At 44.9% G+C, this 22,952-nt stretch overlaps 1 protein-coding gene and 1 long non-coding RNA gene across 4 annotated transcripts in view; one reads left to right on the plus strand and one right to left on the minus strand.

Moving 5' to 3' along the window:
• cobl (cordon-bleu WH2 repeat protein) overlaps positions 1 to 22,952 on the minus strand; it is a 751,655-nt gene that overhangs the window by 261,366 nt on the left and 467,337 nt on the right. For both annotated transcript variants that reach the window (XM_070881173.1, XM_070881172.1), the window contains exon 7: positions 8,239 to 8,427. In XM_070881173.1, the coding sequence (XP_070737274.1) occupies positions 8,239 to 8,427 (189 nt within the window). The remainder of the gene's footprint in view (positions 1 to 8,238; positions 8,428 to 22,952) is intronic.
• Positions 6,304 to 22,952, plus strand: part of LOC139264546 (uncharacterized) — a 40,942-nt gene continuing 24,293 nt past the window's right edge. The window contains exons 1-3 of one of the 2 annotated variants that reach the window (XR_011593371.1): positions 6,304 to 6,480; positions 8,793 to 8,833; positions 21,348 to 22,944. This is a non-coding gene — a long non-coding RNA (uncharacterized lncRNA). Of the gene's footprint in view, positions 6,481 to 8,792; positions 8,834 to 21,347; positions 22,945 to 22,952 lie in introns of those variants that run through there. The other variant, XR_011593370.1, reaches the window with a different exon arrangement.

Genomic DNA, 22,952 nt, shown 5'->3' on the forward strand with positions numbered 1-22,952 from the left:
AGGGGAAGCAGTGTAATGAATGATCTGTGAGTATGCTCACAGGTTTGTAGAGCTGTTGAGGTGGGTGTGGCTTAGCCAGTCACGTGATGTTCATAAGACTCAATAAAACCCCAGCCAGTTGGGTTCAGGGGATCCACGATGAGGCAGGGGGTTGTGCACCTGATGGATGAACTGGTAATGTGTAGTGTGATTGTTAAACCTTTTGCTAATAAACCAACGAGTTATTAATAGCAATGTGTTGCTATGAATTCTTAAGCAAATACATTACAGTAACCAAATCTGAATCTACTCTACTTCCATAAGATTTGGTGCCAGAAACTGATCTCCTATTGAACCAACAATGGAGAAATGAAAGGCTGTGGTAACTACAGTTTGACCTCATACTGAAATTGGTTTCCTTGCTATGCTGACATGATGCTTTTAACCAAAGCATGGCAAAAAAAGCAAGATGCCGGAGACAGCAGACTGTGCACCTGCATCGAGAATATCTACTGCACACAGCTCTATCAGCAGCCAAAGGTCCCAATTACTGAGGCCAAGGAGGCAGCTGAAGGCCTGAAGTCTGCAATGTCCCATAGTTTCCTGCCCCTACTGCTGGTGCTAGATACTGCCAGATAACAGGCTTGCCTTGAGGCTGCCCCAGGCCACTTAAATAGCTTGAGCCAGAAAATACTGGTGGTTCTGGGGCCGATTAAGAGCAGCACATTTTATATGCCTGGTCCAGGAAGATCACGCCTCAGAAGTCCAGCTTTTGGATATGTCAGCAAGGGGAAGCAACGGGGTCTTTGACATTGTGTTTTCATCCTACATATAGTGGGACTTGAAAAACAATAGTCGAGAATGGTATAGCATCTCCAAGTTGGCTTTATGCACTCAAGAAACACTGCAGTCGACCGCAACAGGAGGCAGCTGATTCAGCCCTGATGCAGATCTCCAGAAATTATCCATAATGAGAAAAGCTTGAGGAAATATCAAAAACATACTGTATTTTGAGATAATCAAAAAATTGAATCTGCTCCTTTGGAAAGGCCTCTGGGGTAGTTCCCTTAAAACTCTATGATACCTGCAAATTATAATGCTAAACATACAGAGCAGACTAATCCATTAACACAAGTTCAGTATGGTCAGATTGGTAGGTGGGTTGCTCATGGTTTGATTAGTGCAACAAAAGTGAGGGCATTCCTGTGATAAGGCTGGGATATTGATCAAAATGGTCAAAGTGAGATATTTGAAAGAATGAGGCACATTTGGTTTATAACTTCCTGAGCATATGATACAGAATTTTCAGATTTTTCCTAGAAGTGCTGTTTTCCTCCTGGAGTGGAGATCATGGGCTGTAGTGAAGCCCAGGCTGCGAGCTGCATTCTATAGATCCTGAACAGAAGGGAGCAATGCTGGTCTCCATGTTCTGTGAAATATGGGGTAGCCATTAATCCAAAGCAGCCAGTGATGGCAGCCCGTTATGGTCAAATCGTTACGTGGTATCCTCAGAATTTTCCTATGAAAAGCCAGGCTATTGACCAAAATGCTGAATACAGCATAATTGGAAGAACCAGAGCAGTGTAATCCATTCTATTTTCAAGACATGAGAGACTCATGTACCGCTCAGAACATAAGAAATAGGAGCAGGAGTAGGCCATTTAGCTCCTCAAGCCTGCTCCACCATTCAATAAGATCATGGCTGATCTGATCACGGACTCAGCTCCCTATAACCCTTTACTCCCTTATCGCTCAACAATCTGTCTATCTCCGCCTTAAATATATTCAATGACCCTGCCTCCACAGCTCTCTGGGGCAGAGAATTCCAAAGATTTACAACCCTCTGAGAGAAGAAATTTCTCCTCATCTCAGTTTTAAATGGGCGGCCCCTTATTCTAAGACTATGGGCCAGATTTTCAAGCCTCATTGTCGGCGATTTTCTCGGCGTTACAGCTGGTTTTATGCCCGGCGAGAGTTTCCACCCAAGTTTTCTACTTGGTATCGCCCACATCAGAATTCGTCTGCCGGGACCAGACTGCCCACATGCAACGCTGAGAATAACCGCCAGGGCGTAAGTTTGGCTCAACCGCCGGCGTCCAGATCGCCGAGAGACCCGCCCTGTAAAAGCTTTTACAGGGCGGTAAGGGGGGGACCCTGCAAAGAAAGGTAAGTGAAAGGTTACTTAATTATTTATTTAACATTTTACCACGCCGATTAGGCTTAAAATTGTCTTGGGAATGCTTTTTATCTGTTTTTTTTATAATAATTTTTTCTTTCCGCAGCCTCGGCCTAAATTTTTGTACTTCCCGTATGTTCCGGTAACGACCGCCCATTTGGCTAGCTTTCCACTTACCCGCCGAGAGACCGGCGAGAATGAGTGTGCAATGCCAACTTTTTTCACCGGGTGATCATTTCCACACAGCTTTACCCTCAAAATGGAAACTCTCACCCATTTTTTTCGATGAGCGTTAACGATCCTTCTCAGCGGGCAATCAGGTGTTGCGGGCAATCAGGCGTTGAGGGCCTTTATGGAAAGTCTGGCCATATGTCCCCTAGTTTTAGTTTCCCCTATGAGTGGATATGTCCTCTCTGCATCCACCTTGTCGAGCTCCCTCATTATCCTTTAAGTTTCAATAAGATCACTTCTCATTCTTCTGAACTCCAATGTGTATCGGCCCAACCTACTCAACCTATCCTTGTAAGTCGACCCCCTCATCTCCGGAATCAACCTAGTGAACCTTCTCTGAACAGCTTCCAATGCAAGTATATCCTTCCTTAAATACAGAGACCAAAACTGTATGCAGTACTCCAGGTGTGGCCTCACCAATACTCTGTACAGTTGTAGCAGGACTTCTCTGCTTTTATACTCTATCCCCCTTGCAATAAAGGCCAACATTCCATTTGCTTTCCTGATTACTTGCTCAACCTGCGTACTAACTTTTTGTGTTTCATGCACAAGGAACCCCAGGTCTCTCTATACTGCAGCACTTTGCAATTTTTCTCCATTTAAATTATAATTTGCTTTGCTATTATTTGTGCCAAAGTGGAAAACCTCACATTTTCCCACATTGTACACCATCTGGTCAATGTTTGCCCACTCACTTAGCCTGTCTATATCCCTTTGCAGATTTGTTGTGTCCTCCTCACAATTTGCTTTCCCACCCATCTTTGTATCATTAGCAAACTTGGCTACATTATACTCGGTCCCTTCATCCAAGTCATTAATATAGATTGTAAATAGTTGAGTACCCAGCACCGATCCCTACGGCACCCTACTAGTCATTATTTGCCAACCGGAAAATGACCCATTCATCCCGACTCTTTGTTTTCTGTTAGTTAGCCAATCCTCTATCCATGCTAATATTACCACCAACCCCGTGAGCTTTTATCTTGTGCGATAACCTCTTACGTGGCACCTTATTGAATACCTTCTGGAAATCCAAATACACCATATCCCTTATCCCTTATAAGGGATAAGGTTTTCCCTTATCCATCCTGCTCATTACATCCTCAAAGAACTCCAGCAAATTTGTCAAACATGATTTCCCTTTCATAAAACCATGCTGACTCTGCTTGATTAAATCATGCTTTTCCAAATGTCCTGCTACTGCTTCCTTAATAATGGACTCCAGCATTTTCCCAACAACAGATGTTAGGCTAACTGGTCTATAGTTTCCTGCTTTTTGTCTGCCTACTTTTTAAAAATAGGGGCATTACATTTGCAGTTTTCCAATCTGCTGGGACCTCCCTAGAATCCATGGAATTTTGGTAATTACAACCAATGCATCCACTATTTCTGCTGCCACTTCTCTTAAGACCCTAGGATTTAAGCCATCAGGTCCAGGGGACTTGTCCGCCTTTAATCCCATTATTTTACCTAGTACTACCTCATTAGTGATAGTGATAGTATTAAGTTCCTCCCTCCCTATAGCCCCTTGATTATCCACTATTGAGATGTTTTTAGTGTCTTCTACTGTGAAGACCGATACAAAATATTTGTTCAACGTCTCTGCCATTTCCCTGTTCTCCTTTATTAATTCCCCAGTCTCATCCTCTAGGGGACCAACATTTACTTTAGCCACTCTTTTCCTTTTTATGTACCTGTTGAAACTCTTACTATCTGTTTCTCTATTTTGTGCTAGTTTACTTTCATAATCTATCTTCCCTCTTTTAATCATATTTTTAGTCTTTCTCTGCTGGCTTAAAAAAATTTCCCAATCCTCTGGCCTTCCACTAGCCACATTGTATGCATTTGATTTCAATTTGATACTACTCTCTGGTACCACAGCAAGAATCGAATTCAATGTTTGAGGCTGTGATATACCAACATGTCATACAGGTTGGTCCTCCCTTATCCGGGACTCCCTTATCCGGCTCCACCCTTCGCCCGGCATTATTCTGGTGGCCGGGGGCGCATGCACAGAACGCGGCCGACCGCCACCCCGACTTTGGGGCCTGCCAACACTCAGCCCACCGGGGGCCCGCCGACACTCAGCCCGCCGGGGGCTTGCTGACATTCAGCCCGTCGGGGGCCACATTGTATGCATTTGATTTCAATTTAATACTACTCTCTGGTACCACAGCAAGAATCTAGTTCAATGTTTGAGGCTGTGATAGTGATGTTTGAGGCGGGCCCTGGTGGGCCGAGTGTGGGCGGGATGAGTGTGCGCAGGCCCCTCATCCCGCCCACACTCAGCCCACCGGGGCCTGCCAACACTCGGCCCGCCGACACAGCGCCGGCAAAATCACTCCCTCACCTAGATACATGGGCTTGGCTTTCACCACAACACAGCCCCCCACCACCCTCGCACCCCCCGCCCACCCCCGGGTTTCTTTTGAACCTAAGGGTTCTCATCCCTTATATAAGTGGCTGGAAATTTAGTTCGGCTTCCACTCCACCCCAACCCTGGCGGTCTTCTTTTGAAGCTGAGCCCTGAAGCCCCTGTGTCCGGGCGAGGGAGCGATTCTGCCGGCCGCCGCTCCGACCCTCGAGCCCGGTGAGGAGACGTTCGGTGATGACGTGGTACTTTGAAAAAACCAAAAATTAAAGAATTTCAAATGGCTTCCATTTTCTCCCTTTTGACTTTGAAAAAATTAAGCTTCATGGTGCATATTCTTTGCCTTCTTGACTCCCTCCAAAACTTCGCCTAAAAACAATGGCGTCTTTCTGCGGTGATTTTTTAATGTGCGCTGCTTTTTCTTAAGTGCCCAGAAAGTTTTTTGGATCACATACGCCGTCCTCGGAAAAATGTAAGTTGGCCAAACTTGCTTAAATGTGAAAAACTGGCGTAGAAACTTTGGGGAAACTTGGGAGATTTTAATTTGCTCAAAAAAAAACGGTGCACGCCAAAAAAACAGCACAGATAATTGGGGAAAATTGAGCCCCATATTGTGCTAACTAACACAGCTGTTGTTTCTTCTTCTGTTAACAAGCAATACCAACATGAATTTTTTATAAATCCTTTCAACATTATAGTTGTACGCTTGATGTAGACTTGAACAAAAATCACTTCAACAGCATTACACTACAGCACACACTGGTTTGAACAACATCTATATACAACACCTATATCTAAAAAAAAATGCTGCTATGCAATGGAACTAATGCAAATAGGTCGGGGGCGCAAAAACACATTTTTAATGTTATGCTTATCTATTTTCTACCATGTTGTTTCCTCACTGGTAAAGAGCAGGCGTAAAGTTCAGTGTACAAGTATAAACTTGACTTACGCATCACTGACATAATTTGTACTTTTCTTAAACTTGATCTGCAGGCTTTATTTTACAGTTGTCACTTCTGCCAGTACTACATCTATAAATAGAATTTCTATGAAACAATATCAACCGAGGAAGGAAATTCATTTCCACTGACGTTCTTCCTTAAAAATACTTAATATTTCCCATAAGCTTAAACAATGGCATGGCATTTTCCATTATTGATCTCAACATTTCCAGTACTTGTATGCCAAATATCAGAAACTCTACTCCTTAGAATTATCAGTCGGAGACCTTGCATATTACAAAATCCTGTATTTTTAATAAACTGTGCCTAAAGGTTTTACACATATGAATTTTTGTCCACATTTTTTGTAACAGTCACACATTTTCTATCTTCCCTCCTCTCTTCCCCTGAAGGCACTGACTCCTTGCTGTGATATGATTTCATGGTTGCCAGTCACCCTCCAGTATCTTGCACAATTGGCCATTATTCATGTATGAACTTTGACTGTCTTCATCAACAGCCTATTCAACCTCAGGGAGCATTACAGCAGAGATCCTGTTCCCACCCAATATTTGCAAGTGCATTTCAAGCAAGAGTCACAAGTTGGTGATCTGGAGTAAGTACACTAGCCAGTACTCCCCTCATTATGGGCTCAATTTTCCCAAGTGATTTGTGCCGTATTTTTGGAGCAAGCTGCTTTTTTTGGCCTAAGTTAAAAATCCACAATTTCCCCAATCAATTTGCACCAGCGTTACTCAGTTAGTTATGATTTTTTTTAGGTAAGTTTTTTTTTCCAGCCAAAAGGGGCGTAACCTGCCACCCATGCCAATTCTGGCCATTTAGGCAACTTTGGCCAGCTGAGAGTTACTCCAGTTCTGCTTAGGCCAGCATATGTGGCCTCTGCAGAAAAACCTTCCGGAGAGTTAAAGAAATTGGCACAGGTAAGGAAATTGGTGCAGGTAAGTGCAGCAGATGCCTGGACAGCAGCAGCAGGAAAGGTAAGAGAGAGGGGGAGAGAGAGGTTGGGTGTGGAAGGGGGTGGGGGGAAGCCTTTCAGGTGTAGTTAGGTGCGGGGACTGGGAGGGAGGCCATTCGGCCTGGGAAAGGGCAAGGTAGCAGACCAGCAAGCGCTTTGGCCTGGGCTAGGAGCAGGGAACGGGACCGGTAAGGCACTCGGGGCTGCAGGGGGGCGGGGAGATATCGGACCGACAAGGCGCTCGAGGCTGTGGGAGGTGGGGGAAATCGAACCGGCAAGGCACTCGGGGCTGCAGGGGGGGAGGGAAATCGGACCAGCAAGGCACTCGGGGCTGCGGGGAGAGATCGGACTGGCAAGGCACTTGGCCAGGGCTAGGAGCGGGACCAGTAAGGCACTCGGGCCTGGGGGGTCGGGGAGCTGGAGCTGGACCGGCACAGGCAAGGGGCTCGGGGTGGGCTACGGAAGCAGACCGGAAAGTCCTTCAGCCAAGGCTAGGGGCGGAGTGATACCGACTTTAATAATTGGAGGTAAGTTGCTGCAATATATTTCAATGTGTTTTTAAGTTGATGCAATATGTTTTAATGTGTTTTAAGTTGATGCAATATGTTTCAATATGTTGCGAGCTGGCTGTATGTTTCACTTTCCAGTCTCAGCTTGCATTGTGTCCCTGGTTGCCGTGGCAACCAGATCTTTTTGGCGCAGATCAAGGCTCCACCCTCAAAACTAAAGGACAGGTTAGACCATGCCAAAATGAAGAAATCCAACAGGGAAACTTGGAACTTTATTTTGCCATACTTGAGCCTCCAAAAAACAGGCGTAACTCTTCAAGTACGCCAAAAAAAAGCTTTGGGGAAAATTGAGCCCTATATAACAGGGGCACTGAGACTAACTGTAGCACCCCAACTGCTGCCCTGAATTAGTTCAGCTAACTCATTAAAGACTGGTCATTGAGTACTCACTGGATAAAGCTTGTTGAACCAGCTTGGACTTCAGGCATCAAATTATGGAACAGTCATCTAAATTAGCATTGCGATGTTCACTACACCAATATACAGTAATGATTTATTTAAAACAGATTTCTTCTTCTTCCTTTAGTATCGCTTATTTTATCCATCGATTTTCCCCTCTGGATTTCTCCCTTTTGTCCTTACTATCCATTTGAGTCTACCTACTCCTTCTATCTCCATTTCTGTTCATGTTTCTATCCCGGATTCACACATAATTCATTCAATCTCTTCTGCCTCCATTTATTTTTTGTTTTTCTCACCTTCCTACTTTGCAGTTTTCTTTCCACTAGTCTGAATCACATGCCAAACAGAAGCAGACTCAAGAGACACCAGAAAAGCATACAGTAACAGTATGAAAAGCTTAACTCTAGGATTACCAGCAATTCATGATTCAAAGAGAAGGGATTCTATCTACGCAAACCTTGTGGTTTTACCATATTATAATTAATTTGGATATGAATGGGGAAACATGAAATTGCTTGATACAACATGGTGATTCTCCAATATTTAACAACATGAATATTTTACTTTATGCAGCCAGAATGTATCATTACCTCTTGTGCACTTTGATCCACACTCTTTATGCTGATGTGTTCTGGAGGAGCTGATGGCGGAGGTGGTGCTCTGCGTTTCTTTACGTCCGTCAGTTGAGATATTCTCGATATGTTGCTGGCAGACAGCGATGGATTCAAAGTAGTTGATCGGGTGTTAACAGTTGGTGTGGATGGAGCTGTTGAATATCTCTGTAGTTGTCAGGCAAAGATTAGATTTCAGTGACTTGCAAATATAATGCATATACAACCACATAAGAAGTTTTAAAAATTGCTTAGCTATTAAAAAGGTCACATCAAATATCTATGGTACTGGATGATTATTTGGGGCTAAAAATGGTTTTCAACTCAACGAGTAACAGAAAATTGCATTATCCTTGGTTTAATACAAAATAATTCTCACATGAGGTTTCAGTCTACTTATTTATGAACAGGCAAAAGAAGAATATCGACCTATCAAAGAAGGAACAATCTAATATGTTCAGATAGTAAGATTTTCAAAGCGGTTCTTGGAGGTGATGGTGTTCCCATAACAATATTGCTCATTCTTCCTGCAGGTGGAGTGGCGGGAGAGGGAGATGCTGTTGAAGTAACCTTGGTGAGTTGTTGCAGTGCATCCTGTAGATCATTCACACTGCTGCTACATGATGGAGGGAGAAGAGCCTGTTGATAGGGACACGAATCAAGCAAGCTGCTCTCTCCTAGATGGTGTTGAGTTTCTTGATATGTTGTTGAAGCTGCACCCCTCCAGACAATTGGTGAGCATTCAATCGCATTCCTGACTTGAGTCTTGTAGATGGTGGAGAAGTCATTTGTCACAGAGTATGCAACGTCTGCCCTGCTCTTGTAGCTACAGTATTGATATGGCTGGTCCTGTTCAGCTTCAGGTTAATAGTAATTTCCAATAACTGATCTATGATGTAGCTAATTTATACAATGGCTAGGAAAGATTATATTGTTCCTGTAAAGTAGACTAAAGCCGAGAAATTGGCCGACTTAGTGCCTCCTGTTATCGCTTCCGTTGCGCCCTGATCTCCTTCACCCGGAGATCGTGACATCATCGCTTTGTACATCGCCCAAACTCAAACTTGCGTTCCACCCCCTGCAGCATTGCCGGTATTGTGTTCCTAACGCAGATGAGGATGCACACAGGGAGGTTAAAGTAACAGTGACCTCAGTCTTTAATAAGACACTCCAGAGTGAGGAACAGGCCTTCGGGACCGGCTTATATACAGTGCTCCCAAGGGATGCTGGGATGCCTTGGGACTTCAAGGGATGAGCTCCCTGGTGGCGGAACATGGGAGTGCATGCTTTACAGATACACAACATCACTCCCCCGCCAAAGTCAAAGTGAAAACTATTTACAAGGTGAGGCGGTCGGGAGCCTTTCTTTCCCTGGTGGACCGCCTCGGTACAAATGTCTGTTCTGGTGTGTTGGCTGTGCCCTCGCTGGGCTGGCATGTTGTTGGCCCTGCAGGGTTGCAAGGTGAGCCTGGCGTTGCTGGACTGTTGGGCGTGATGGGTTCGATTTCCTGGTCCGGCGGGGTGTCGTTGATCCTTTGGGTGTGTGTTGTGGGCTTGAAAAAGGTGGTGTCTGCTGTGGGTTGTTCAGGGCAGTCTGTAAACCGCAGCCTCGTTTGGTCCAGGTGCTTTCTGCAAATTTGTCCATTGTCTAATTTGACTACAAACAGCCTATCTCCTTCTTTAGCTATCACCGTGCCCGCTATCCACTTGGGACCATGACCATAGTTTAGCACATACACAGGGTCATTCAGATCAATTTCCCGTGACACAGTGGCGCGAACATCGTTTACATTTTGTTGTTGCCGCCTGCTCCCTACCTGATCATGCAGGTTGGGGTGAACCAGCGAGAGTCTGGTTTTAAGTGTCCTTTTCATGAGTAGCTCAGCCGGGGGCACCCCTGTGAGCGAGTGAGGTCTCGTGCGGTAGCTGAGCAGTACTCAGGACAGGCAGGTTTGGAGTGAGCCTTCTGTGACTCGTTTAAGGCTCGGTTTGATGGTTTGTACTGCCCGCTCTGCCTGCTCATTGGAGGCTGGTTTAAATGGGGCCGAGGTGACATGTTTGATCCAATTGCGGGTCATGAATTCTTTAAATTCGGCACTGGTGAAACAAGGCCCGTTGTCACTGACCAGTATGTCAGGCAGGCTGTGGGTGGCAAACATGGCCCTCAGGCTTTCAATGGTGGCGGTGGCGGTGTTTCCCGACATTATTTCACATTCAATCCATTTTGAAAAAGCATCCACCACCACCAGGAACATTTTACTGAGAAACGAGCCCGCATAGTCGACATGGATCCTCGACCATGGTCTGGAGGGCCAGGACCACAAACTTAGTGGTGTCTCTCTGGGCGCGTTGCTCAACTGACCACATACGCTGCATTGCTGTACAAAGGACTCTAAGTCAGAGTCGATACCGGGCCACCACACATGGGATCTGGCTATCGCTTACATCATTACTATACCTGGGTGTGTGCTGTGGAGATTCGAGATGAATGTCTCCCTGCCCTTTTTTGTAGCACTACGCGGTTACCCCACAACAGGCAGTCTACCTGAATGGACTGCTCGTCCTTTCGCCGCTGGAACGGCTTAATTGGCTCTTGCATTTCAACGGGGATGCTGGCCCAGCTCCCATGTCGTACACAGTTTTTTACTAGGGACAGCAGAGGATCTTGGCTGGTCCAAGTCCTAATCTGGCGGGCCGTGACAGGTGATTTATCATTTCCATGACCATCAACAAGTCTGCGGGCTGCGCCACCATCAACAAGTTTGCAGGCTGCGCCATTTCCACCTCCATGGTGGACAATAATAGCCGACTGAGCGCATCTGCACAGTTCTCGGTGCCTGGCCGGTGGCGGATGGTACAGTTATACGCTGATAGCGCGAGTGCCCACCTTTGTATGCGGGCTGAGGCATTAGTATTTATCCCCTTGTTTTTAGCGAACAGGGATGTGAGGGGCTTGTGATCGGTTTCCAGCTCAAATTTGAGGCCAAACAGGGACTGATGCATTTTTTTTACCCCGAACACATACGCTAATGCCTCTTTCTCAATCATGCTGTAGGCCCTCTCGGCCTTAGACAAGGTCCTGGAAGCATAGGCGACAGGTTGCAATTTCCCTGCAACGTTAGCTTGTTGTAATACACACCCGACTCCGTAAGACAACGCGTCACATGCTAGCATAAGTCTTTTACACGGGTTATACAATAAAAGCAGCTTGTTGGAGCATGAAATGTTTCTGGCTTTCTCAAAAGCAATTACTTGTTTTTTCCCCATACCAAGTTCTCACCTTTGCGCAATAACACATGTAAGGGCTCTAACAGGGTGCTTAACTCCGGTTGGAAATTACCAAAATAGTTGCGGAGTCCCAGGAACGACCGCAGCTCCGTGACGTTCTGTGGCCTGGGTGCGTTCCTGATAGCGTCTGTCTTGGCATCTGTGAGCCGAATGCTGTCCGCCGCGATCTTTCTCCCCAAAAACTCCACTTCTGTTGCCATGAAAATGCATTTCGACCTCTTCAGCCGCAGCCCTACGCGATCCAGTCGCTGGAGGACTTCCTCCAGGTTTTGTAGGTGCTCGGCGGTGTCCCGACCTGTGACCAATATGTCGTCCTGAAAGACCACCATGTGTGGTATCGACTTGAGTAGGCTCTCCATGTTTCTCTGGAAGATCGCTGCAGCCGACCGAATTCCAAACAGGCATCTGTTGTAGATGAACAGTCCCTTGTGCGTGTTGATGCAGGTGAGGCCCTTCGAAGACTCCTCCAGCTCCTGCGTCATGTAGGCCGAAGTCAGGTCGAGCTTGGTGAACGTCTTGCCTCCTGCCAGCGTCGCAAATAGGTCGTCTGCCTTAGGTAGCGAGAAACGATTGATAGTTACTTTGTAATCGACGAAAATGCTGACCGTGCCATCACTTTTGAGTACTGGAACAATTGGGCTGGCCCACTCGCTGAATTCCACTGGGGAGATGATGCCCTCGCGTTGCAGCCTGTCCAGCTCGATTTCCACTCTCTCCCTTATCATGTGAGGTACCGCTCGCGGCTTGTGGTGAATGGGTCGTGCCTCTGGGACCAAGTGGATCCGCACCTTCGCCCCGGAAAAGTTTCCAATGCCTGGCTCAAAAAGGGATGGAAATTTGTTAAGAACCTGGGTACATGAGGCCTCATCGACATGTGATAACGCTCGGCTGTCATTCCAGTTCCAGCGGATTTTGCCGAGCTAGCTCCTTCCAAGCAGTGTGGGGCCATCGCCTGGGACAATCCAGAGTGGCAGTTCGTGCACCATGCCCTCGTAGGTGACCTTGACCATGGCGCTGCCTAGGACAGTGATAAGCTCTTTGGTGTACGTTCTCTGTTTTGTGTGGATGGGGCTCAGGACTGGTCTGAATGCCTTGTTGCACCACAGTCTCTCAAACATCTTTTTACTCATGATGGATTGGCTAGCGCCAGTGTCCAGTTCCATGGCTACGGGTAAGCCATTCAATTTTACGTTTAGCATTATAGGTGGACATTTCGTCGAAAATGTGTGCACCCCATGTACTTCAGCATCTGTCTCCTCTCTCTGAGGCTTGAAATTGCTTTGATCCACCATGGACCGATCTTCCTCTGCCACGTGGTGGTTAGCAGGTTTTACAGAGCTTGCAGCTCTGTTGGAGGTGCCCCATTGTTCCACAGCTCTTGCAAACATACCCTTTGAAGCGGCATGAATAGGTTGAATGGAAGCCTCCACAACACCAACAAGGTGTGAATTGCCTTGCATCCATCCTTTGTTGAGGACTCAGTCATCTGGGTCACCTGAGGCCTGCTGGCAGTTGCAGACTCATGGGTTCTGCCCTGTACATTTCTGCTCGCAAACACAGTCCCAGTTAATTTATGAACATTGCTAGCACTTGTGTGCTGAGAGATTTGTTTGGTGTTATCACTGGTGGACATAAACGCCTGTGCTATCGCAATGGCCTTACTGAGGGTCGGTGTCTCTACAGTCAAAACTTTTCGTAGGATGGTCTCGTGGCCAATGCCCAGTACAAAAAAGTCTCTGAGCATTTGCTCCAGGTAGCCATCAAACTCACATTGTCCTGCAAGTCGCCTTAGCTCGGCGACGTAGCTCGCCACTTCCTGACCTTCAGATCGCTGGCACGTGTACAACTGATACCTCGCCATCAGCTTGCTCTCCCTCGGGTTAAGATGCTCCCAAACCAGTGTACACAGCTCCTCATACGACTTATCTGTGGGTTTCACCGGAGCCAGAAGATTCTTCATGAGGCTGTAGGTCAGTGCCCCGCAGACTGTGAGGAGGACCGCTCTCCTTTTTGCAGCACTTCCTTCTCCGTCCAGCTCGTTGGCTACAAAGTACTGGTCTAGCCGTTCGACATAGGCTTCCCAGTCCTCACCCTCCGAGAACTTCTCCAGGATGCCCACAGTTTGCTGCCTCTTTGCGTTAGATTCGTATTCTCGTCGGCAGTTATTGTGTTCCTAACACAGATGAGAATGCACACAGGGAGGTTAAAGTAACAGTGACCTCAGTCTTTAATAAGACTCTCCAGAGTGAGGAACAGGCCTTAGGGGCCGGCTTATATACAGTGTTCCCAAGGGATGCTGGGATCCCTTGGGACTTCAGGGGATAAACTCCCTGGTGGCGGAACATGGGAGTGCATGCTTTACAGATGCAGAACAGCCGGGTGTTCATTGGGAGGCCAGGCGCTTTGGGGGCGATGCTTAAAGGCGAGGTGGCCGAGCTAAGTAAAAAAAAAATTCAAATCTCTCTTTCCAATTTTTTCCTTGATTCCTGCCCGTGACCGATCAGCCTGGTACTCTGCTGCAGTGCATCGGGCTGATCGGGCCAGATCGTGGCTGCCATCAGCGTCTAGGTAAGTTTTTCTTTTGCAGTGCCTGCAGCGATGGCCCTTCTCTTTAAGGGAGGGAAGGGGCCTTCTAACGCGGCAGCGCTGCACAACCACTCCACCTGCTGCCACTTGCGCTCCAGGGAGGAAGTGGAACAAACGGGGTGCTCCATAATTTCTCTCCTTAAGTTTCTAAAGGAATACTGCCCATGTATCAACTCATGTTTGGTTACAGAATTATTCAAATGTCTACGACGGATAACCAAATGTGAAAGGTCGTGCCTGAAAATTTTTGTTAAATATATGTGTGACATGGTACTGTCACACTTTTGGATTTTTTGAAAATCTTTCCACAGAAATTATTTGGGAGAGTTACATTTCTTTTTTTTGAATAAAGTGTATTCACATAAATGTTTTAAGTGCATCAGGACATAAGAAACATAAGAAATAGGAGCAGAAGTAGGCCATTTGGCCCCTCAAGCCTGCTCTGCCATTCAATAAGATCATGGCTGATCTGATCATAGACTTAGCTCCACTTCCCTGCCCGATCCCCATAACCCTGTATTCCCTTTATTGCTCAAAAATCTGTCTATCAACGCCTTAAATATATTCAATGACCCAGCCTCCACAGCTCTCTGGGGCAGAGAATTTCATAGATTAACAACCCTCTGAGAGAAGAAATGTCTCCCCATCTCAGTTTTAAATTGGCGGCCCCTTATTGTACTATGTCCCCTCGTTTTAGTTTCCCCTATGAGTGGAAATATCCTCTCTGCATCCACCTTGTCGAGCCCCCTCATTATCTTATAAGTTTCAATAAGATCACCTCTCATTCTTCTGAACTCCAATGTGTATAGGCCTAACCTACTAAACCTATCCTCATAAGTCAACCCCCTCATCTCCGGAATCAACCCAGTGAACCTTCTCTGAACAGCCTCCAATGCAAGTATATCCTTCCTTAAATACACAGACCAAAACAGTATGCAGTACTCCAGGTGTGGTCTCACCAATACCCTGTAACAGGACTTCTCTGCATTTATACTCTATCCCTCTTGCAATAAAGGCCAACATTCCATTTGCTTTCCTGATTACTTGCTGTACCTGCATACCAACTTTTTGTGTTTCATGCACAAGGATCCACAGGTCTCTCTGTACTGCACTTAAAAAAAAATTTCTATTTCAATTATAATTTGCTTTTCTATTATTTCTGTCAAAGTGGATAACCTCACATTTTCCCACATTCTACTCCATTTGCTAATTTTTTCCCACTCAGAAAACTGTAGAAATTCATTACCTTTATGACTTGAACTGTTTTGCATCTCCCAGTCTATGTGAAAATTAAAATCTCCCAGAATAACCACTTCGCCTTGCTACATCTCTGATCTCCGTATTTCTGCATCCTGCTATCGCATCATTGCTCTCAGATGATCTGTAGATCTCACCAGTGACTTGCATCCTTTGCTGTTTCTTAATTCTACCCAGTGCCTCCATTGCTTGCTCACCCTTATTGACATCCTTTTATAAACTGTAATGTTTGAGCAGTGTTTCTGCTCCTCCTCCTTTCCCTATCTTTTCTAAAGATCCTGTAACCTGACACCAGGTAAGCAACGCAGCTTAACTGCAGAGGATGTTATCTATCCCTGTAATTATCAAATCCCCTGTAACTACAACTGCTCTATTAAGCTCCACCGTGCCTTCCTCAGCATTCTGATAGTTCTTTCTGCAACCTTTCTCCTTATCCCGACAGGTAGCAAGTACATTGTACCTGTTGGACAGGACCAGATTCTGCAGTTCCTCCTTAACTGCCTCCACTAGGTTCCCATTACCTTGCTGTCAATAACACACTCCTCTTCATATACCTGCACCTCTCTACGTGGTGTGACTGTGTTCTGGAATAAACTATTTAGATATTCCTACCTCTCCCTTATGTGTCAGAATGTCTCTAACTCACACTCCAGCTCAGCGATTGAGCCGGAGTGACTCAAGGCAGAGATATTTCCGAAAGATGTGGTCATCCAGGACTGTCTCACTGTCCACAAATTCCCACATTGTGCAATCCCAACACACTGCATGTGCTGCCATTTTCTATTTTTTTAAATGTATTTATTTAATAATTATGTCGCAGTTATTTATTTATCTGTAATGTTAAATGAATCCCATTAAATGTTAAATGAGTTTCTTCTACCACTCAGTTTAGTATATTTTTCCTATTAGGTCTATTTACTTACTTAAAGTTGATGGTTTGGTTTTTACTCTTGCCTCTTGCATGTTATTTTAAGTTGATTAGCCCCTAAAATTGTTTCCCAATCTATCAGTCTTTCTTGGTAATTGATAAACACCTCATACCTTTTGTGCTGGCAGGTCCCAGGTCCTGGTTGCTCAGCAGGAAGTATCTAGTATTGGTCCTCCCCTATGTTTGTGAACAAGGGGAGAGAAAAATAGTGACAGAAACACTGTCTTCAGTCAGATTTTTAAACAGGAGCTGCTGGGGCAGAATTTCACCTGACTCTGGAAATTATGATGGAGGAGAATTGTTGGAAGTTATTCAGTTTATGCTATTGTATAGTTAGATATTGGGCAGTATGGCCAAATGCCTCAGTGTAAAATGCTCAAGACTGCTTACAGGAGTGACCAGCCCCTCTATACTGCAGAGAATAACTAAGGCAAGAACTGAATTTGTAATGCTTACAACTTACACATGTCACATATATTCCACTCCAGATTCAGCTACTGCCCACATTAGCATCAACTTTGACATCTCAAAATTCAGTATGGATAGGCATAGCATCATTGTCTTTTTTGAAATGGTTAAATGAGGAGAAAATAGTTGTCAATCAAGAATGCAAGTGGAAAAGATAATCTAGCATATCTAAAGGTAATGTTGTTATTTTAACATGACGCTATCTTACATGGCTACTACTTTGAAGAATACAGTAATTTTAAACAAAATCTTAAATTTTGTTCACATCCAATAAATCAATTAATTTAGAAAAACCTTTCCCCATCGGTAGATATGCAAATGGGGGGAAGGAAATAATTAATAATTATACATATGTTTTCATATATAAAGTGTTGATTACACCACAGAATAGCAATTTAGTTGAATGCATTTATGGGGTTTAAGTGGAAGTGACCAATAAGGTGATACTTCCAGATTACAAATTGAAAACTGGGACCAGTTTCAAAAGTGCCTTGGGGTTTCCTGTTTGCTTTACATTGTGGTCAATACACTGTATCAAGACGTCAAGTTCACTTGTTATAGGAGGCTTAGGGGCTTTTCCTTGCTTCCGCAGCTTAATGCCAACAATCACACAATGTACTGCCGTGTTAAGCAATTTCCTTTTTCAGGTTTTAACCACAATTAATTAATCTTTTACAATGTTCATCATGTCCGACTTAATAATTTGCCAAATATTTTGGAGTTTCACAATGCAACAAGATATAACAAGAAATGTTTTTAACTGAGTTAGCTTCATACAATAAGCAAGGCAGATTACTTCTGACCAAGTTTAAATAGATTAAATGAGCCCAGATCAATTGAGAAATGGGAATTTCTGCGAACAACTTATTATCCTGAGTAACTATTATGGCACATGCTAAATGTACAAATGCCTTTAACTGCCTGCATTTTTAAGTGTTCATATCCAAATCCCACATTTTGTTTGTTATATTAGTAAATGTTAAGTTATGACATTTTTGTAATGCTATGTAGATCTGGTTACATTTGTTGTTTCTTGTTGAGCATTCCACAAAGTCTTGAAACCATAAGCTAGCATCTTTGTCAGCATTACTTTGATATAGATTCCATTAGCCTCCCACTATTAAATTTTTACTTAATTTTCAATCTCATGTCATCATTCGTAAATTACACTGAGGAATGGATACAAAGTGTCTTGATAATTAGAATAGATACAATCTGTGTATGGTTTCTCCTCTTTGTAACCTTAAACATTAGAACATAAGAACATAAGAATTAGGAACAGGAGCAGGCCATCTAGCCCCTCGAGCCTGCTCCGCTATTCAAAAAGATCATGGCTGATCTGGCCGTGGACTCAGCTCCACTTACCAGCCCGCTCCCCATAACCCTTTATTCCCTTATTGGTTAAAAATCTATCTGTGATTTGAATACATTCAATGAGCTAGCCTCAACTGCTTCTTTGGGCAGAGAATTCCACAGATTCACAACCCTCTGGGAGAAGAAATTCCTTCTCAACTCGGTTTTAAATTGGCTCCCCCGTATTTTGAGGCTGTGCCCCCTAGTTCTAGTCTCCCCGACCAGTGGAAACAACCTCTCTGCCTCTATCTTGTCTATCCCTTTCATTATTTTAAATGTTTCTATAAGATCACCCCTCATCCTTCTGAACTCCGAGTAAAGACCCAGTCTACTCAATCTATCATCATAAGGTAACCCCCTCATCTCCGGAATCAGCCTAGTGAATCATCTCTGTACCCCCTCCAAAGCCAGTATATCCTTCCTTAAGTAAGGTGACCAAAACTCCAGGTGCGGCATCACCAATATCCTGTACAGTTGCAGCAGGACCTCCCTGCTTTTGTACTCCATCCCTCTCGCAATGAAGGCCAATATTCCATTCGCCTTCCTGATTACCTGCTGCACCTGCAAACTAACTTTTTGGGATTCATGCACAAGGACCCCCAGGTCCCTCTGCACCGCAGCATGTTGTAATTTCTCCCCATTCAAATAATATTCCCTTTTACTGTTTTTTTTTCCAAGGTGGATGACCTCATATTTTCCGACATTGTATTCCATCTGCCAACCTTAGCCCATTCGCTGAACCTATCTAAATCTCTTTGCAGCCTCTCTGTGTCCTCTACACAACCTGCTTTCCCACTAATCTTTGTGTCATCTGCAAATTTTGTTACACTACACTCTGTTCCCTCTTCCAGGTCATCTATGTATATTGTAAACAGTTGTGGTCCCAGCACCGATCCCTGTGGCACACCACTTACCACCGATTTCCAACCCGAAAAGGACCTATTTATCCCGACTCTCTGCTTTCTGTTAGCCAGCCAATTCTTGATCCATGCTAATACATTTCCTCTGACTCCGCGTACCTTTATCTTCTGCAGTAACCTTTTGTGTGGCACCTTATCGAATGCCTTTTGGAAATCTAAATACACCACATCTATCAGTACACCTCTATTCACCATGCTCATTATATCCTCAAAGAATTCCAGTAAATTAATTAAACATGATTTCCCCTTCATGAATCCATGTTGCGTCTGCTTGATTGCACTATTCCTATCTAGATGTCCCGCTATTTCATCCTTAATGATAGCTTCAAGCATTTTCCCCACTACAGATGTTAAACTAACCGGCCTATAGTTACCTGCCTTTTGTCTGCCCCCTTTTTTAAACAGAGGCGTTACATTAGCTGCTTTCCAATCCGCTGGGACCTCCCCAGAGTCCAGAGAATCTCCACCCACAATGATTCAACATTTTGTTCATTAGAGCCAATATCATCTCTCACAACTGCCCTGATATCATCCTTTATTAACAGAGCTACCCCACCTCCTTTCCCTTCTTGTCTATCTTTCCGAATTGTCAGATACCCCTGTATGTTTAATTCCCAGTCTTGGCCACCCTGCAACCACGTTTCTGTAATGGCCACCAAATCATACCCATTTGTAATGATTTGTGACGTCAACTCATTTACTTTATTTCGAATGCTGCGTGCGTTTAGGTACAGTGTTTTAATACTAGTTTTTAAACCATGAGTTTTAGTTTTGACCCCTCTTGCAGCCCCTTTATATTCATACATATTGTCCCTTCCTATCACCTTGTGGTTTACACTTACCCCAGTGCTACTTTGCTCTGTTGCCTCCTGCCTTTTGCATTCTTTCTTGGGGTCCTGTTCATCTGAGCTCTCACCCACTCTAACTAGCTCAGAGCCCTCTCCTGGGTTCCGAATACTCCTCGCATTGAGGCACCGAGCTTTCAGGCTTGCCTTTTTATTAAACTTTGACCCTTTAGAATTTTGCTGTACAGTGGCCCTTTTTGTTTTTTGCCTTGGGTTTCTCTGCCCTCCACTTTTACTCATCTCCTTTCTGTCTTTTGCTTCTGTCTCCATTTTGTTTCCCTCTGTCTCCCTGCATTGGTTCCCATCCCCCTGCCATATTAGTTTAACTCCTCCCCAACAGCACTAGCAAACACTCCCCCTTGGACATTGGTTCCGGTCCTGTCCAGGTGCAGACCGTCCGGTTTGTACTGGTCCCATCTCCCCCAGAACCGGTTCCAATGCCCCAGGAATTTGAATCCCTCCCTGCTGCACCACTGCTCAAGCCACATATTCATCTGAGCTATCCTGCGATTCCTACTCTGACTCGTTCACGGCACAGGTAGCAATCCCGAGATTACTACTTTTGAGGTCCTACTTTTTAATTTAGCTCCTAGCTCCTTAAATTTGTTTCGTAGGACCTCATCCCTTTTTTTACCTACCGGTATATCGTTGGTACCAATGTGCACCACGACAACTGGCTGTTCACCCTCCCTTTTCAGAATGTCCTGCACCCGCTCCGAGACATCCTTGACCCTTGCACCAGGGAGGCAACATACCATCCTGGAGTCTCGGTTGCGGCCGCAGAAATGCCTAACTATTCCCCTTACAATTGAATCCCCTGTCACTATCGCTCTCCCACTCTTTTTCCTGCCCTCCTTTGCAGCAGAGCCAGTCACGGTGCCATGAACTTGGCTGCTGCTGCCCTCCCCTGATGAGTCATCCCCCTCAACAGTACTCAAAGCGGTGTATCTGTTTTGCAGGGGGATGACCACAGGGGACCCCTGCACTACCTTCCTTGCGCTGCTCTTCCTACTGGTCTTCCATTCCCTATCTGGCTGTGGACCCTTCACCTGCAGTAAGACCAACTCGCTACACGTGCTACTCATGTCATTCTCAGCATCGTGGATACTCCAGAGTGAATCTACCCTCAGCTCCAATTCCGCAACGCGGTCTGTCAGGAGCTGTTGGTGGATACACTTCCCGCACACGTAGTCGTCAGTGACACCAGAAGTGTCCCTAAGTTCCCACATGGTACAGGAGGAGCATATCACATGACCGAGCTCTCCTGCCATGACTTAACCCTTAGATACACTTAATTTGGCGACAACAATGTTAACAGGTTACTTACTGATATAAAAAAGAAAAGCTACTCACCAACCACCAGCCACACCTTTGGTTGTGACTTCACCTTTTGATTTCTTTCTACTTCTTTTTTGCTTTTTCTCCTGGCTGGAGCTGCACCAGCATGCCTTTTGAAGGCCTGGGACGCTGCCGCTCCGCCTCTCGACCTCCTGCTGGGCCTCTCCGACTCACGCTGGCCTTTGTAGGCCTGGAACGCTGCCTCCCAGCCTCTCAACCTCCCGCTGGGCCTCACCAACTGACGCTGGCCTTTTGTAGGCCTGGGACGCTGCCGATCCACCTCTCGACCTCCCGCTGGGCCTCTCCGACTCACGCTGGCCTTTGTAGGCCTGGGACGCTGCCGCTCCGCCTCTCGACCTCCCGCTGGGCCTCCCCGACTCATGCTGGCCTTTTGTAGGCCTGGGACGCTGCCGCTCCGCCTCTCGACCTCCCACTGGGCCTCTCCGACTCACGCTGGCTATTGTAGGCCTGGGACGCTGCCGCTCCGCCTCTCGACCTCCCGCTGGGTTCAATGGATACAGAATACTTGAATGTTTTCCAAACATCCAGAGCTATTTCCTTGTATTTTGTTGAATTGCAATTTCTGTTGTGCCTGGAAAAGTTTCTCTTGTGCAGATTGTGTTGTAAATAGTTAGCCCACATATCATACAAGTTCAACAGGAGGTTTTTTTTGTCATAGAATTACATTAAGATTTTCTTCTGAAGAAGAGAAGAGAGATATTGAAAAAACAGAAAAGACAAATCTGGGCACAGCAGAAAGCAAGAGACAAATAGTAAACGTCAGTAGAAAATGCAGTTCCGAAAACAATGAATTAGCGAGAAAGTGAGCGAGATAGCGTGAATGATAGTGAGAAAGTGAGTGAGATAGCGAGAAAGTGCGAGAGATAGCTAGCGAGAAAGATAGCACACAAGCAAGAGATATTGAGCGACGCAAGAGATAAGACAAGATAGCATAGGATAGGGAGCGCGCGAGGAAGAGCACAATTGCAAAAGAGGGAAAAGGAGCAAAAGAGCAAACTGAGCACAAATGCAGAGACTTTCCAATGTAAGTTGATAATAACATTCATCCAGCCGAATAGGCAGGCATAAAGTGGGAACAAGATAATTTCTCCTTGTTTTAATAAACAGGTTTTCAGCTCTATTTGATTCGTTAAAATGTAATCGAGTTAAAACATCACAGTGCATTTTAAATTAAGCTTCTGCCTTCACAAAAGTTGTTTTTTTTTTCAAACAGTAAACGGAAGAGTAATAGCAGTATCATGATTTATTTCTGCACTTCTATGTGATGTTTGGTCAAGATGACATATGAGAAATAAGCAAACTCCAGCAGTGCTCATTGCTATTTACAGGATTATGTTTAGAAGGCACTGTATTTCATTGATTTAAAAACAAACAATAAATATTTTCAAATATTTTCCATCTGATTAAGCCATATGGCCACCATCAACTTTCATGAGAGTTGTCGGACAAATTTAACTTCTCCACAATAAAACCTATTCAAAGAAATCTTCATAATAAAAATAATGTTAAAGTATGTTCAAATATTAAACATGTAGAAGTGCCTTTCAAGTCAGAAATATATCTTTGGGTTCAGCTCTTCTGATTTATGATAAAATCAGAAACACTTGGCATCATCTTGTAACAAACTCTGACTTATTATTGTCATATTGTATATTACAAAGTAAATTTTAAAAATACTTGAGGAATGGT

The sequence above is a fragment of the Pristiophorus japonicus genome, chromosome 5 (assembly GCF_044704955.1).
Source record: "Pristiophorus japonicus isolate sPriJap1 chromosome 5, sPriJap1.hap1, whole genome shotgun sequence".
In the NCBI taxonomy this organism is placed as follows: domain Eukaryota; kingdom Metazoa; phylum Chordata; class Chondrichthyes; family Pristiophoridae; genus Pristiophorus; species Pristiophorus japonicus.